We start from the raw sequence: 17,740 nt of genomic DNA, 5'->3' as shown, positions 1-17,740 counted from the left end.
GAGTCTTGTTTGGCTAAATAATAATAATTTATTATTTGTACCCCGCCCATATGGCTGGGTTTCCCCAGCCACTCTGGGCGGCTTCCATAGAAACCAAAAATACAGTAAAATATCACAGATTAAAAACTTCCCTGAACAGGGCTGCCTTAAGATGTCTTCTGAATGTCAGGTAGTTATTTATCGCTTTGACATCTGATGGGAGGGCGTTCCACAGGGCGGGCGCCACCACCGAGAAGGCCCTCTGCCTGGTTCCCTGTAGCTTTGCTTCTCGCAATGAGGGAACCGCCAGAAGGCCCTCGGCGCTGGACCTCAGCGCCCGGGCAGAATGATGGGGGTGGAGACGCTCCTTCAGGTGTACTGGGCCGAGGCCATTTAGGGCTTTAAAGGTCAACACCAGCACTTTGAATTCTGCTCAGAAACGTACTAAAGAGCAGGCTGCAATTGCAAATAAACAAATAAGTCAGCAGCAATGCCACACCTCTGACTTCTCTCAAACACCTCCTCAAAAGATCCATCTTTAACCTCAAGCCTTCCACGGGCAAACTCTCAGTCTCTATGTCCTACTGTAACTAAATACAACAAGGCATTACGTCCCTTGCCTCCACTCCCTGCTTTTCTCTGTTGTTGTCTTTCATGCTGTAATCTCCTGGGGATAAAAAAGCTTTTAAAAATTAAATGATCAAACCCAGCAGTTATTTCTCACTTTCTTCCTAACACAACTTTCTGCCCTAAAACGGCCATATCTACACAAAACATTGAAGGCGCATTACAATCCCCAGAAATCTTTTTGGTTTGGGGGGCTGCTTTACCCCCTGCAGAACTACCACTCCCAGCACCCTTAACAAACTACAATTCCCAGGATCCTGGGTGTGATGGGGGAGCCGTGCGCTTTAAAATATGTTCTAAATGTACAGTGTGGATTTGACCGCACAGGAAAACATCCAGTCCTTTGCTAACACAGTATCAAGTCGAGAAATTTCTGTACCTTTGACAAGAGTAAATCAACAGCTCAACACAAGATCTACCCACCCAGGAAGAATGGCAGACGAAGGTGATGGACTATATGGAACTGGCTGAGATGACTGGCAGAATCCGAGACCAAGGAGAAGAGTCGGTGGAAGAAGACTGGAAAAAATTTAAAGTTTATCTTCAGAAATATTGTAAAATTAAGGAATGTTAGAAAGTTGTTGGAATAGAATTATGTGGTTTTAGCAGAAAAGATATAAAGGATTAAGTAAAAATAATTTGGTGAAAGAAGAGAATGTAAAATCACAATATATTAAGATACCGGTAAATTATTAAGATAAAAACAAAGCTGGAAAGGATTTGCTGAAATATCTAACTGAATTAGAATACAAAAATGGGAGGTGTGAGGAGGTCAAGGAAGTAAGTGAATGAAAGTAAGTGATGTAAAGGTTGGATTTGTTTTTTGTTTTGTTTTTTCAATTGTTTGTATTTTTTCTGTACTTTCTATTTTTCTTTTCTCTTTGTAATTTGTAAAATGTGAATAAATATCATTTTTTTTAAAAAAAGAGTAAATAAAGAGCTCAACAGCCACATCCTCCTAAAGTTGAATCTCAGCAGATTGTGCATAGCACAGAGCTGACCCCTCTCTGTCTCTTTGCATGCTCTGTTCTTTCCCTGACACTTTTTGGACAGCAACGGGCAGGGGAGAAATTTATAGAGAACGTTACGATACGATAATCTTTCTTGACATTGTCCCATACAGAACAACGAAATTGAAAAAAATCTACATCAGACATTCAAAAACCAACAAGCCTGCTATGGTTAACCCCCTAAAAACTCTGACACCCCATAATTAAATACAATATACTCCCATAGAGACTACCTTACACTGCGTTTAAAACCAAAATCGCATTTGGATAGAAAATGTTTCTCAGGCGGCTAGTCCTAGTCTTTATAACCCCGTATCTTCTTCCAGAGGGACGCGAGTGGCGCTGCGGTCTAAACCACAGAGCCTAGGGCTTGCAGATCAGAAGGTCGGCAGTTCGAATCCCTGCGACAGGGTGAGCTCCTGTTGCTCGGTCCCTGCTCCTGCCAACCTAGCAGTTCGAAAGCACATCAAAGTGCAAGTAGATAAATAGGTACCACTGTGGCGGGAAGGTAAACAGCATTTCCATGCGCTGCTCTGGTTCGCCAGAAGTGGCTTAGTCATGCTGGCCACATGACCCGGAAGCTGTACGCCGGCTCCCTCGGCCAATAAAGCGAGATGAGCGCCGCAATCCCAGAGTCGTCTGCGACTGGACCTAATGGTCAGGGGTCCCTTTACCTTTACCTTCTTCCAGAAGGCAGAAGCTGAAAGAGATCATTTCCGGGGTGCGCACTATCCTGCACTATCCCTGCAGTTTTCTTATGACACCTGGAAGCATAGATTTGATCCAAGGTGGGAAGAGTGCACCCAATTATTCTCTCTGCAGTCTTTACAACCCTGGACAGCATTGTTTTTCCCCTGACCGTGCAGCTCCCAAACCACACACACAGACCATAAGTTAACACACTCTCCATAGTACAATGGTAAAATGCCATCAACAGGTCCTTTGAGAGATTGTTTTTCCAGAGGATTCTCAGAAAATATAACCTCTGCTGTGCTCTCTTCATCAGGTCTTTGCTGTTTTTCTCCCCAGGTTAGGTCACCTCTCAACTCCATTCCCAGAAATCGAAACACCGAGACCTGTTCCACACACTTCCCCTCAATAATGAGTTTCGAGTTTCGTTCAGTCGCCCACAACTCACCCGCAGGGAAGACAAAGACTCATTCTGCTAGAAGGTGGGGTCAGGCGATACCAGCAAGGCACGGCCACAGGGCAAGGACCTCAGCTGAGCTGCGCATCGTTTTCCTCTGTAAAACACCGATGGCCTTTGCTCCCCTGTCTGGCCCTTCCCCAAAGTCCCAGCCCTTCAGGAGAATTCTCAGGCTCACATGGTCTCCTGTTGACGGAAGTCTTCCAGGCCAACCCTTCGGATTTGCTCTCCAAAGGAAGAAAAAAAAAGAGAGAGGCACATCTCTGCCTCCCAGGATGCACTGCGAGCGCATTCCTGGTGCTCATGGAAACTGCTTGAACGGCAGCCAAGATCTGTACGCCTTGGCAGAAGGCCGCAGCGGCTAAGCTAGCAAGCATTTGAGAGAATTAAGCAGCAAGGATACATACATCACGGCTGACAGCTCTAAACTGGAAAGCTGACACCAGGTTCAGCATCCGGGACAGGAAAAACAAGACATTGTTCTGCAGCAAGGATAGGAATGGTCCTTGCCCCCAAGGAGCTTACAATCCAACTGGCAGAGGACAGGAAGTTTGGATGGTTACACAACCGCACACTCAAACTTGACATTTTGAAATGTGAAATTTAATTGCGAGGGATCTGTTTGGCATCCACATTGTTCCCTAAACTGAGTTTGTGGCCTGCCCCGGAGGAATGCAAGGCAGAGGATATTACTGAGGGTGCAATAGCGTTTATGGAGGAGTACATTTTGCTCTAGGGACACGGGTGGCGCTGTGTGTTAAACCACAGAGCCTAGGACTTGCCAATCAGAAGGTCGGCAGTTCGAATCCCCGTGACGGGGTGAACTCCCATTGCTCAGTCCCTGCTCCTGCCAACCTAGCAATTCAAAAGCACATCAAAGTGCAAGTAGATAAATAGGTACCACTCCAGCGGGAAGGTAAACGGCATTTCTGTGCGCTGCTCTGGTTCGCCAGAAGCAGCTTAGTCATGCTGGCCACATGTACGCCGGCTCCCTTGGCCAGTAAAGCGAGATGAGCGCCGCAACCCCAGAGTCGGTCACGACTGGACCTAATGGTCAGGGGTCCCTTTACCTTTACCTTTACCTTTACATTTTGATCTGCTCCTCAATGCAAATCAAAACTCAGCATCCCACCACGACTGGTCACCCCACCACCACCCCAGAGTTCTCTACCCTGGGGAAACCCAGCCAGATGGGCGGGGTATAAATAATAAATTATTATTATTATTATTATTATTATTATTATTATTCCCTACCCTTTTTCAAAAGAGGGAAATTGGGTGGTGTTGGTGATGGGAGAGATAAGCAACCCTCTTCCAGCGTAAATCAGCTTCTGCGTCTGGTTGCCTGGAGGACGTCGCTGCTCGTCATAGGCGAGCGGCCGTTCCACAGCTTGCACAGCCCAGGCAGGTGCCCTTCTCATTTACCCATCTGTGCAATCAGGAGGAGGAAACCAGGCGATTCAGACCCGGTTCCTCCGCCGGAGAGAAAGCAGGCCTGGGATAAGTTAATAAGCCGGGTCTCCGGGGAGCCAGGCAGAAGCAGCCAGCGATATCATCCCGCTGCCAACCTGGGAGATCGCACCCATCCATCCCGGCTGCTCCCCGGACCAAGGCTGCAGAGTGTAAACGAACCCAGCCTAATGAATTAATTAATGCCTCCCCAGGGCTGCCTTTGTGGCTGCGAGGGAAGCGGCCGCAGATTGCTGGAGGGTGCAGAGCCATCGCCGGCAGATGTTGGGGGGGGGTGGCTGGTGGCAAGCAGGCGATTGACAAGACAGCTAGCAGCCAGCTAGCCGGACCATCCATCAGCCGCCCTTCTCAGGCTCCGCTTCGCAGAGAGACAAGACGAGCAAGACACAGACAGGGGAAAAGATGGCGCTGGACCACCCCATGAGACCGACACTTTGTCCCTTCAGCGGGTCGCCCTCCTTGCTGTTATGCTACTCCCGGACCGCTCTGAGTCAGCTGATAGAGGTAAGGAGAAAGACCCCTCAGAAAAAAAAAACCCTGGACAGAATGGAATTATTATCCTTTAACTGTGTCTGGCACCAGGGCAACTCAGAGACCTTGTTTGGGTTTCAGGTGGCAGCAGCAAGCCAGAGGGGCTTGGTTAAGTTAGTTTTCTTCCTATGATGATCCGGACTCTGAATTTTGCACCCCGAGAGAGACAGCTGGTTTGTCTGTACCGGGGGAGACCTAGGGGAGAAAAATCAAGTTTCTAGCTCTCATGGCCGAGGTTTAATAATAATAATAATAATAATAATAATAATAATAATAATTTATTTATACCCCGCCCATCTGGCTGGGTTTCCCCAGCCACTCTGGGCGGCTTTCAACAGAACACCAAAATACAATAACCTATTAAACATTAAAAGCTTCCCTAAACAGGGCTGCCTTCCGATGTCTTCTAAATGTCAGGTAGTTGTTGTTCTCTTTGACATCTGGTGGGAGGGTGTTCCACAGGGCGGGGGCCACCACCGAGAAGGCCCTCTGCCTGGTTCTCTGTAACTTGGCTTCTCGCGGCGAGGGAACCGCCAGAAGGCCCTCGGAGCTGGACCTCAGCGTCCGGGCTGAACGATGGGGGTGGAGACGCTCCTTCAGGTATACTGGACCGAGGCAATTTAGGGCTTTCAAGGTCAGCACCAATACTTTGAATTGTGCTCAGAAACGTACTGGGAGCCAGTGTAGATCTTTCAAGACCGGTGTTATATGGTTTGTAAGAAAGCTTGCCCAAGTCGGAGAAATGTGGTGCTGTCGTTTGTTTGGGGAATGCACAGCGCATGTAAGAGAGAACTTATTTTGAAAACGTGCAAAGACTACTTCTATCATCGCCATGTAACTAAAGCTCCCCCCCCCCCCCATATAGAGTGTGAGCTGCCAAATCAGTGGGTATTTTCTTCCAGATAGGGTTAAGCCTCGGCGGTTGTGTATTTAAAGATTTGCCCTGGACCCCATAGAGAGGGCAGGTGCTGTCCTCCCTCTTTGTCCTGGGGCAAGTCTGTCTGTCTTGAACGGAAGGAAAAAGGAGGGGCGATCCTCAATAATTATATTTTCTTTCAAATTAGTGTGCTGTTCTCCAGGGGTGGAGATGCCCTGGTCACTAAGGCTGTATAGAGAAGAGGGCTATTAATGGATATTTGACACAAATGCAGATGACACAACCTTGATGGCAGAAAGTGAGGAGGAATTAAAGAACCTTTTATTGAGGGTGAAAGAGGAGAGTGCAAAATATGGTCTGAAGCTCAACATCAAAAAAACGAAGATCATGGCTACTGGTCCCATCACCTCCTGGCAAATAGAAGGGGAAGAAATGGAGGCAGTGAGAGATTTTACTTTCTTGAGCTCCATGATCACTGCAGATGGTGACAGCAGCCACGAAATTAAAAAACGCCTGCTTCTTGGGAGAAGGGCAATGACAGGCCTAGACAGCATCTTGAGAAGTAGAGACATCACCTTGCCAACAAAGGTCCGTATAGTTAAAGCTATGGTTTTCCCAGTAGTGATGTATGGAAGTGAGAGCTGGGCCATAAAGAAGGCTGATCGCCGAAGAATTGATGCTTTTGAATTATGGTGCTGGAGGAGACTCTTGAGAGTCCCATGGACTGCAAGAAGATCCAACCTCTCCATTCTGAAGGAAATCAGCCCTGAGTGCTCACTGGAAGGACAGATTGTGAAGCTGAGGCTCCAGTACTTTGGCCACCTCATGAGAAGAGAAGACTCCCTGGAGAAGACCCTGATGTTGGGAAAGATGGAGGGCACAAGGAGAAGGGGGCGACAGAGGACGAGATGGTTGGATAGTGTTTTCGAGGTTACCAGCATGAGTCTGACCAAGCTGCGGGGGGCAGTGGAGGACAGGAGTGCCTGGCGTTCTCTGGTCCATGGGGTCACGAAGAGTCGGACACGACTAAACGACTAAACAACAACAACAGTGTTAGAAACTGAGATAGAAAAGCTAATCGCCAAATAACACCTTAAACCTGGGTTACGGTCAGCACAACAGAATGTCTAGGTGCCTTTTCCACTTCAGTGAGAGTTGCTGTTGTTGTTAATTTTATATACTGTTTTGTATTTTAAAGAAAAAAATCCCCTTGCAGTTTACAACACATTAAAACATCAAATACAACAATCCAGAATTAAACAAATTCAAGCTTCAAGGAAAATATTTCGGATCCTTCTCTAACGGATAATTGGCTTTCCCTTTATAGTGGTACCTTGGTTCTCAAACTTAATCCGGAAGTCCGTTTCAAAACCAAAACGTTCCAAAACCAAGGTGCACTTTCCCATAAAAAGTAATGCAAAAGGGATTAATCCATTCCAGACTTTTAAAAACAACCCCTAAAACAGCAATTTAACTTGGATTTTAGTATCGAGACCATTGATCCATAAAATGAAAGTAATAACCATTGCATTGTAAATAAGACAGTATTGTACAGTGGTACCTCAGGTTACATACACTTCAGGTTACAGACTCCGCTAACCCAAAAATAGTACTTCAGGTTAAGAACTTTGCTTCAGGATGAGAACAGAAATTGTGCTCCGGCGGTGCAGCAGCAGCAGGAGGCCCCGTTAGCTAAAGTGGTGCTTCAGGTTAAGAACAGTTTCAGGTTAAGAATGGACCTCCGGAACGAATTAAGTACTTAACCTGAGGTACCACTGTAGATGATAAAAATTAAAACTTTTTTTCCCCTTACCTGCACTGATGATAGCCATTGTTTGGATGGGGGGGCTTTTATCCATTTCTGCAGTCACACAATCAATCAGTAGCGGAACCGGGTTCCACACAATCACAAAAACAAATTAATTGAAAAAGCCTCAAAAACAAAAATGTAAAATAAAAAGCAAAAACAAAAGCACCAAACTTTATCCGTTCCAGAAGTCCGTTTGACTTCCGAAATGTTTGAAAACCAAGGCGCAACTTCTGATTGGTGCAGGCGCCCCGGAAACAATAGCCGACAGCCACATCGGACGATTGGCTTCCGAAAAACATTACAGTGGTACCTCGGGTTAAGTACTTAATTCGTTCCGGAGGTCCGTTCTTAACCTGAAACTGTTCTTAACCTGAAGCACCACTTTAGCTAATGGGGCCTCCTGCTGCAGCCGTGCCGCTGGAGCACAATTTCTGTTCTCATTCTGAAGCAAAGTTCTTAATCTGAGGTATTATTTCTGAGTTAGCGGTGTCTGTAACCTGAAGCGTATGTAACTTGAAGCATATGTAACCCGAGGTACCACTGTACTTACTTCCAGATTTTCAGTGTTTGAGAACCAAAGCGTTTGAGCACCAAGGCATTTGAGAACCAAGGTACCACTGTATTTGTTTACCTGCTTAATTTTTAGAGCTGCCCTATAGCAGAAGAAGGGACGCAGGTGGCGCTGTGGGTTAAAGCCTCAGCGCCTAGGGCTTGCCGATCGAAAGGTCGGCGGTTCGAATCCCTGCGGCGGGGTGCGCTCCCGCTGCTCGGTCCCAGCGCCTGCCAACCTAGCAGTTCGAAAGCACCTCCGGGTGCAAGTAGATAAATAGGGACCGCTTACCAGCGGGAAGGTAAACGGCGTTTCCGTGTGCGGCTCTGGCTCTGGCCCTGGCCAGAGCAGCGATGTCACGCTGGCCACGTGACCCGGAAGTGTCTCCGGACAGCGCTGGCCCCTGGCCTCTTAAGTGAGATGGGCGCACAACCCAAGAGTCTGTCAAGACTGGCCCGTACGGGCAGGGGTACCTTTACCTTTATAGCAGAAGAACTCTAGGGCGGAAGTGTGGTATAGTGGTTAGAGTGTGGGATTAGGACCTGGAAGATCAGCGTTCAAATCCCCACCCGGTCCTGAAGCTCACTGGATGACCTTGGAGTCAGTCCCAGTCTCTTCACCTACCTCGCAGGGTCGCTGTAGGGATTAACTGAGGAGGGGGGTGAATAAGGTGGGAGATAAAGGCAAAAAATGAGCTCTTCTGCTGACCTGCTTAAGAAAGCTGGAGGGGTCAGCCAGATGGAGGGGTCAGTCACAAACCAGGCATCCCGAGATCTCAGCCCTACTTTTGATGAACAGGTTCTCTCTCCAGCATATTGGCTTGGTTATGTACTGAAGTTCTCACCCTGGGCCAGCAGGGGGATACTGTAGATAGTTTTCACTCAGGTCCACATATGCAAATAAGGAATTGAAAGTGGCGTTCATTGATTGGATAGTTACAGAAAGATTGTTACTGTTGCCTTGTAAAGGTAAAGGGACCCCTGACCATTAGGTCCAGTCCTGACTGACTCTGGGGTTGCGGCGCTTTATTGGCCGAAGGAGCTGGCATATAGCTTCCGGGTCATGTAGCCAGCATGACTAAGCCGCTTCTGGCGAACCACGGCAGCACACGGAAACGCCGTTTACCTTCCCGCTGGAGTGGTACCTATTTATCTACTTGCACTTTTGTGCTTTCGAACTGCTAGGTTGGCAGGAGCAGGGACCGAGCAGCGGGAGCTCACCCAGTCACAGGGATTCGAACCGCCGACCTTCTGATTGGCAAGTCCTAGGCTCTGTGGTTCAACCCACAGCGCCACCCGCGTCCCTACTGTTGCCTTGTAGTGGAGCTCTATATAAGCAGGCTGGCTGAACTCTTCAGTTCAGTTCTGTTCTGGCCCGTGAATAAACAAGAGCTGTTTGAAGAATGGCTGTGTCGTCTGATATGTTCACCCACAACCTAACAGGCTTCATGTTTTATTGTTGTTTTCGCCCACTTGTTGATTTTAAAATGAATTGATTTTAGAATGCTGTGTTTTATTGTTGTTAGCCGCTCTGAGCCCGGCTTCGGCTGGGGAGGGCGGGATATAAATAAATTTTTATTATTATTTATTATTGCTTGCATTTTATTGTTTGCTGCCTTGATTAATTTTTTTCTTTTATGGGAAAGGAGGAGACAGCTGTTGAAAATAAGTAAAGGAATAACCAAACACGCATGTCTGAATTAGCTCTTGTCCAATTTTAAAACTCCCAGAACGCCAGTTCCCTAGTGCTCCCTTAGTACCAAAGGAAAAAAAACAAGGACATTTTAGCAAATTCAAAAAACCTGCCAGAACAGAAAACTTACCCCTGAAAAAGAGGACATGTCCTGGAAAAAGAGGACGTATGGCAACCCTAGGCCAACTTGCTCTTAACTCCGGGTGAATAAAAAGCTACAAATCTGCCCATGAGCTTGCCAACTTGGGCAGGTAAAGCCCCTCAGTTATTTGAGGCAAATTCAGGCCAGTTCTTAATCCAAGCATATCCCAAACTTCCCATCTCAGAAGCAAGTTTGCAAAACCTGCTCCAGATTCAGACCATCATTTACAGCAATTAGCTCCGCCCATCGGCTCACCATCGCTGAATATTTAAAGCAAGCACCAGTTGCAAACACAGAAGGGGAAATTGGAGGTACAGTGGAACCTCAGGTTAAGTACTTAATTCGTTCCGGAGGTCCGTACTTAACCTGAAACTGTTCTTAACCTGAAGCACCACTTTAGCTAATGGGGCCTCCTGCTGCTGCCGGGCCGCCGGAGCACAATTTCTGTTCTCCTCCTGAAGCAAAGTTCTTAACCTGAAGCACTATTTCTGGGTTAGCGGAGTCTGTAACCTGAAGCGTCTGTAAGCTGAAGTGTATGTAACCTGAGGTACCACTGTATTGTTCAAAATATCATTATCACCACCATTATTTCATAAAATTGATACACCTCTTGATGGTAAAAGGAATAAAACAATATAGTTACCACTAAGTAATAATTTAAGACATTTGAAAAATTATAACAACAACACGCTAAAAAGAGGTGAAAACTCACATCAACTTTCTAAACACCTGGCATATTTAACAAAAATGTTTTTGGCAGGTGCCGAAAACAGTATAGTGATATCAATAGGAAAGGAGTTCCAAAGTGCAGACGCTTCCACACTAAAAGACTGGATTCTTACAACCCATACAGCACTTTTTAAGAAGTTGCCCTCTGAATTTGCTTGCCGGAGACCTTTTGCCATGATTATTAAGACTCCCTGGTCCTGAATGGGGTAACTGTGCCCCTGAAGGACCGGGTGCGAAACCTGAGATTCATTTTGGAGGTGCAGGTCAATTCTGTGTCCAGGGCAGCTGTTTATCAGCTCCGTCTGGTACACAGGATGAGACCCTCCCTGCCCGCGGACTGTCTCGCCAGAGTGGTGCATGCTCTGGTTATCTCCCGCTTGGACTACTGCAATGCGCTCTATGTGAGGCTACCTTTGAAGGTGACCCGGAAACTACAACTAATCCAGAATGCGGCAGCTAGACTGGGGACTGGGAGCGGCCGCCGAGACCATATATCACCGGTCCTGAAAGACCTAGATTGGCTCCCAGTACATTTCCAAACACAATTCAAAATGTTGGTCTGACCTTGAAAGACCTAAATGGCCTCGGCCCAGTACACCTGAAGGAGCGTCTCCACCCCCATCGTTCAGCCCGGACACTGAGGTCCAGCTCCGAGGGCCTTCTGGCAGTTCCCTCATTGCAAGAAGCCAAGTTACAGGGAACCAGGCAGAGGGCCTTCTCGGTAGTAGCACCCGCCCTGTGGAACGCCCTCCCACCAGATGTCAAAGAGAAAAATAACTACCAAACTTTTAAGGTAAAGGTAAAGGTACCCCTGCCCGTACGGGCCAGTCTTGACAGACTCTGGGGTTGTGCGCCCATCTCACTTAAGAGGCCAGGGGCCAGCGCTGTCCGGAGACACTTCCGGGTCACGTGGCCAGCGTGACATTGCTGCTCTGGCGAGCCAGAGTCGCACACGGAAACGCCGTTTACCTTCCCGCTGGTAAGCGGTCCCTATTTATCTACTTGCACCCGGAGGTGCTTTCGAACTGCTAGGTTGGCAGGCGCTGGGACCGAGCAGCGGGAGCGCACCCCGCTGCAGGGATTCATCTAAAGGCAGCCCTGTTTAGGGAAGCTTTTAATGTTTAATAGGTTATTGTATTTTAGTGTTTTGTTGGAAGCCACCCAGAGTGGCTGGGGGGACCCAGCCAGATGGGCAGGGTATAAATAATAAATTATTATTATATTATTATATTGTTATATTATTATATTATTATAGACAAAGCACCTCTGTCTACCAGGTCTTAAGAGGCAAACAGGGAAAGATGGGTTGCAACACACACTTCTTGTCTCAGAGAGCAAATATTGTCTTAACCCAAGTCCCAGATCTGACTCCCAGAGGCAGTGCTTAAGTAACACACAAGCTGCCTCCAAAAGAACACATTTTAACCACAAGTTTGCATGCAAGACATCTTCACATCTTGCTATCCAGGTGTCACACATCCTACCTGACCTTTGTCCTGGGTCCCTGGTCAAATCTTGGAAGCCTCTTCTTTTCTAGGCCACTGTGTCCTTTTGAAAAGCTTGTTTTCCCCTTCCTTCCCTTTCCCTCTTTTTGCTTCTTCAAGAAAGACTTTGCTTCAATTTCCTCTTTTTATAAAGCTCCCATTTGGAGAGGAGGCGGGTCTAAAAAGCAGCAGCTCTGCCTCCTAGCCAAACTGACTGACAGTGGAACTTTGCAAAAGATGGAGGCCAGTGAATGGGGAGAGGAATTCTCTTGCATGAAGCTAGATGCCTACATTTACCTGGGAGTAAGTCCCATTCAACTGAATGGGGCTGAATGCTGAGTAGAAAGTGCAGTGTAAAGACTTCCTCGTGGGCTAGAGGTTCACTGGGGTTTGAGAAATGAAGAAGAAGAAAAGGAGAACTGTTTACTCCCACCCACCACCAAGATCTGCAGAAAAGAATGTGTGTTAAAGATTCCTGTAAAATTCCTAAGGTTGCATAACTAGCAATAGCAAGGTTGCCAGCTGCTTTTAACTGGAGAGCTCCTGTCCCTTTAATATTTGGACACTGGGAGGAAAAGCGGCTTTTCTACTCAAAGGGCTGGGAATGGACTATTGGACGCCTAAGGAAGATGAATGTTGGAAGATTCAGGCCAGAGAAAGAAATGATTTATTCACACAGTGCTTTGTTAAATCTGCAAGCGCAGCTTTCTCCCGATTGAAACGCAGAGTGTTTGAGGACCAAGGCAGGGAAACCAAAATGCTTGTTTGCAAAACTATTGTACTACCAACCTTACTGTACGCTTGTGAAACATGGACCACTTATAAATGCCATCTCCAGCTCCTCGAAATATTCCATCAACGGTGCCTCCGAAAAATCTTACACATCACTTGGGAAGACAGGTGAACTAATACCAGTGTACTGGAAGAAGCAAAGATCACCAGTGTTGAAGCAATGATTCTTGAACATCAGCTTCGTTGGACTGGTCATGCTGTGCAGATGCCTGATTATCGTCTTCCAAAGCAGCTACTCTATTCCCAACTTAAGAATGGAAAGTGAAATACAAAAGAGAACAAAAGAGGTTTAAAGACGCTCTCAGGGCAAATCTTTTAAAATGTAGTATGAGCACTGATAACTGGGAAACACTGGCTTGCGAGTGCTCCAGTTGGAGAACAGCGTTTATTGAAGGTGTCATGGGATTTGAAGACACTCGAACTCAGGACGCAAGGGAGAAACGTGCTAAGAGGAAGGCATGCCTGGCAAATCCACACCGTGATCAACTGCTGCCTGGAAACCTATTGTCCGCACTGTGGAAGGACGTGTGGATCCAGAATTGGCCTCCACAGTCACTTTCGGACTCACTGTTAAAACAGTGTTTTATGGAAGACAATCTTACTCAGGTCCAGCTCCGAGGGCCTTCTGGCGGTTCCCTCCCTGCGAGAAGCCAAGTTACAGGGAACCAGGCAGAGGGCCTTCTCGGTAGGTGGACCCGCCCTGTGGAACGCCCTCCCACCAGATGTCAAAGAGAACAACTACCAGACTTTTAGAAGACATCTGAAGGCAGCCCTGTTTAGGGAAGCTTTTAATGTTTGATGCATTACTGTATTTTAATATTCTGTTGGAAGCTGCCCAGAGTGGCTGGGGAAACCCAGCCAGATGGGCAGGGTATAAATAATAAATTATTATTATTATTATTATTATTATTATTATTATTATTATTAAAAGGTAAAGGTACCCCTGCCCATACGGGCCAGTCTTGACAGACTCTGGGGTTGTGCGCCCATCTCACTTAAGAGGCCAGGGGCCAGCGCTGTCCGGAGACACTTCCGGGTCACGTGGCCAGCGTGACATCGCTGCTCTGGCGAGCCAGAGCCGCACACAGAAACGCCGTTTACCTTCCCGCTGGTAAGCGGTCCCTATTTATCTACTTGCACCCGGAGGTGCTTTCGAACTGCTAGGTTGGCAGGTGCTGGGACCGAGCAGCGGGAGCGCACCCCGCCGCAGGGATTCGAACCGCCGACCTTTCGATCGGCAAGCCCTAGGCGCTGAGGCTTTAACCCACAGCGCCACCTGCGTCCCTGCTATTATTATTATTACTGATCGCCAAAGAAGAAACTGCAGAACTCCCTCCAACAGGAGGCAGTGATGCTACCAAAGCAACTTCCGGCCTGCCCAGGAGGTGGGGTTGTGGGCTTCACGCCCACCCCCACGTGAGCGGGGGCTTGTTTCAGCCCCCGCGAGAACAGGGGAATCCCGGCCGGGTCTGCCCTATTTAGGGCCGGCGCAGAGGGGGCTCGCCCTCTTTTCGCCGGCTAGCCCTCACGTTTTCCCACCCTCCCTCCCTTTAGGTATGCTTTAGGTAGGTCTTTGATTTTGCTATGGACTTCGGTCTGTCGCCGCAAGGGGCATGGTAGGAATTTTTCCCAACTGGCAATTTGTAGCCTTTTGGTTTTTCGCCTACCTCGTAGCAACTCGTCACAACTTTTCGGCATTGGCAGTAGGCATTGGTAAGAAGGGGTTAAGAGGATGTGGGGGGGGGAGGAACACCATCACCTCCCCCCAGTGAGCGAAGGGTGGTCCGTTAAAGGACTCCGGGGGGTGCGGCCCTGTCCGAAGCCTATGGAGGTGTGGGCCAAAGGCACGCCCCAGAGCGGTGACCCGGGGGAGCTCCTAGTCGATGTGCCTCGGCAGGAGACTCCCCCGATAAAGTGTTAACCCTTCCCCGTGTCTCCAGCAAATGGGCTGGAGCCGGATAGTCGTTAGGACCAATGCCTAAGCCAATGCCTCTCATTCCTGAATTCAATAAAGTTGTGGCCTAATTCGCCCAATTAACCTTAATTATGGTCCGTTCTTAACCTGAAACTGTTCTTAACCTGAAGCACCACTTTAGCTAATGGGGCCTCCCGCTGCCGTCACGCCGCCGGAGCCCAATTTCTGTTCTCATCCTGAAACAAAGTTCTTAACCTGAAGCACTATTTCTGGGTTAGCGGAGTGTGTAACCTGAAGCGTATGTAACCCGAGGTACCACTGTAGATATAAGACCTTAATATTTTTTTATTTTAATATACTGAGGAAAATGTAAATAATGTAACACAATTTACATCTTTTTACGACTGGGTGTCCCATCTCTTGGGGTTTATTGAGATGTGATTCCTGCGCTCTTGCCCACCTGAAGAGTCACCCATCACTGGGAGGACACCAGGTGAACCTGGAGGGATAACAGCCCTACAAGGATGTGATCGGCAAGGCTGTGTTTCAGCAAACCCCATGCACAGTGGCTGCTCACATGGATTCTGCCTTTTAACAGCAGACACACTGCCTTCCGAGGGGGAGACAGAAATGCAAGCCTCCCACAATGGATTGTCAAGGGAGTTTGTTTTGTGTGGATGCAGCGAGAGGCTGAGCATGGCTGAAAGATGGGCTTCTGCTGCCCAAAGATCCATCAGCTGTAACCCGAACCTTGCTAACCCTCTTCCCTAAGAATTAGCTGGCAGCAACTGAACAGGAGATCAAATAACAGGCATTAAAATTCCCTAGAAAGCAAGTCTGCCTAGCAGAACTGCAGCTTATCTTCTTCCCTCTGGTGTTGGTGCTGACCTTGAAAGCCCTAAACGGCCTCAGCCCTATATACCTGAAGGAGCATCTCCACCCCCATCGTTCTGCCCAGACACTGAGGTCCAGCTCCGAGGGCCTTCTGGCGGTTCCCTCCCTGCGAGAAGTGAGGTTACAGGGAACCAGGCAGAGTGCCTTCTTGGTGGTGGCACCCGCCCTGTGGAAAGCCCTCCCGTCAGATGTCAAGAAAATAAACAACTATCTGACTTTTAGAAGACACCTGAAAGCAGCCCTGTTTAGGGAAGTTTTTAATGTTTGATGTTTTTAGCAGTCCATGGGTGGCGCTGTGGATTAAACCACAGAGCCTAGGACTTGCCGATCAGAAGGTTGGCGGTTTGAATCCCCGCAATGGGGTGAGCTCCCATTGCTTAGTCCCAACTCCTGCCAAACTAGCAGTTCGAAAGCACATCAAAGTGCAAGTAGATAAATAGGTACCGCTCCAGCGGGAAGGTAAACGGCGTTTCCGTGTGCTGCTCTGGTTCACCAAAAGCGGCTTAGTCATGCTGGCCACATGACCCGGAAGCTGTACGCTGGCTCCCTTGGCCAGTAAAGCGAGATGAGCGCCGCAACCCTAGAGTCGGCCACGACTGGACCTAATGGTCAAGGGTCCCTTTACATTTACCATTTAAAACCCAGCCAGATGGGCGGGGTATAAATAATAAATTATTATTATTATATTTATATTATTAAAAGAAACAAAGCAAGCAAGTTCCTAGCCCTCATGGGTTTGCAGAGAAAGGGTTAAAATGGGCTCCGCTGACCCCAGCAGAGGGCTGAATAAGCAGAGGGAGCTGGTCACGTTTCGGCTATTTGGTGACATTATACAAGCCGGCTCCCAATTTGTGTGTACGCAAATGCACATAGGGAGGTGCCAAACTGGGTCTTTGACCCGGGTGAAATACAGTGCTACCTTGGTTCTCAAACTTAATCCATTCCGGAAGTCCGTTCCAAAACCAAAGTGTTCCAAAACCAAGGCGTGCTTTCCCATAGAAAATAATGCAAAAGGGAATAATCTGTTCCAGACTTTGAAAAACAACCCCCCCCAAAAAAACAGCAATTTAACATGAATTTTACTCTCTAACGAGACCATGGATCCATAAAATGAAAGTGATAAACAATGTGCTGCAGCCGCACAGTCAATCCATCAGTAGCTGAACTGGGCTCCACACAGTCACAAAAACAAAACAAAAAGCAGCAAAAACAAAAAGGCAAAATACATAGCAAAAACAGACAGACCTCAGCATAACACTCAAAACGGAGGTGTTGTACTAAAATCAGAAGCGTAAGACTCAAAACGGAGCACGTTTGCCTTCCGAAGAAAGTCTGTAAACCAGAACACTTACTTCTGGGTTTGCAGTGTTTGGGTTCCAAGTTGTTTGAGAACCAAAGTACCACTGTAAAGCCTAATTTCGCCCCTTAAACATTAAAAAATGTTTTAATGAGCTTTTAATGGACTTTCTCCTCTTTATCTTGTAATTTCATATTCAAATAAGAAAGGGGAGAGAGTAAAGCAATGCAATAAGTGTTTTGCAAAACCCTCACGTTCCTTTTGATCCCTTCGAGGACTGCACCAAGCGATTGCAACTTGCCTGCCAATGGGAGTATGAATTAAAATGCATTGGGGAGGGATTTCTTTTTGGGGGTGGGGCTTGTTTTTAGAAATACCGTTTTGCTTTTTAATTTCTCTTTGGATTTACAATTGCACCAAAAGTTCAGTCAGCTAGAAAGTAACTGTTTAAAATCAAAAGCGAAAATGCATCTTAAATTCCGATAACCTGCCCCTCCCAGTTTGCGTTTCCTCAGTTGCAGTACGCACTCTGAACAGCAAGCGGCGCTGCAACACAATTTAATTGGCATCACAGACTGTTGCTAGCAACATTATTTGCAAATGCAACCGCGTATTCCAGCAAGATACGGCTGGAAAAAATATTTTTATTAGCTTGCTCTGAGCTTGATTCCGTCTTGAATCCTCACTTGTGCAAAGATCTAAGGGCCTTCAAAGGGTTTGCTGCCTTTGAAGTTGCTTTTTTAAAACATTAATTACGGGGCGCTCTAATCTTCCTAGGGATTGCCAACTTATTT

The 17,740-nt window shown here is 47.4% G+C and overlaps 2 protein-coding genes across 5 annotated transcripts in view; one reads left to right on the top strand and one right to left on the bottom strand.

Annotated features, from left to right (window-relative positions):
- ALS2CL (ALS2 C-terminal like) overlaps positions 1-17,740 on the bottom strand; it is a 97,838-nt gene that overhangs the window by 68,757 nt on the left and 11,341 nt on the right. Inside the window, exon 1 of one of the 4 annotated variants that reach the window (XM_079996447.1) lies at positions 12,049-12,182. The exons of 2 other annotated variants lie outside the window; for them this stretch is intronic. The gene's annotated coding sequence lies outside the window, so the exon portion shown is untranslated. Of the gene's footprint in view, positions 1-2,754; positions 2,987-12,048; positions 12,183-17,740 lie in introns of those variants that run through there. One more of the 4 variants, XM_079996446.1, reaches the window with a different exon arrangement.
- TMIE (transmembrane inner ear) overlaps positions 4,509-17,740 on the top strand; it is a 34,112-nt gene continuing 20,880 nt past the window's right edge. Inside the window, exon 1 of the mRNA XM_079947102.1 lies at positions 4,509-4,737. Coding sequence (XP_079803228.1) covers positions 4,636-4,737 — 102 coding nt within the window. The 5' untranslated portion in view covers positions 4,509-4,635. The remainder of the gene's footprint in view (positions 4,738-17,740) is intronic.

Source organism: Podarcis cretensis (genome assembly GCF_951804945.1).
Source record: "Podarcis cretensis genome assembly, chromosome: 12".
NCBI classification, from domain to species: domain Eukaryota; kingdom Metazoa; phylum Chordata; class Lepidosauria; order Squamata; family Lacertidae; genus Podarcis; species Podarcis cretensis.
The sequence above is the reverse complement of the archived record's forward strand: the minus strand, read 5'-3'. Positions and strand labels throughout refer to the sequence as shown.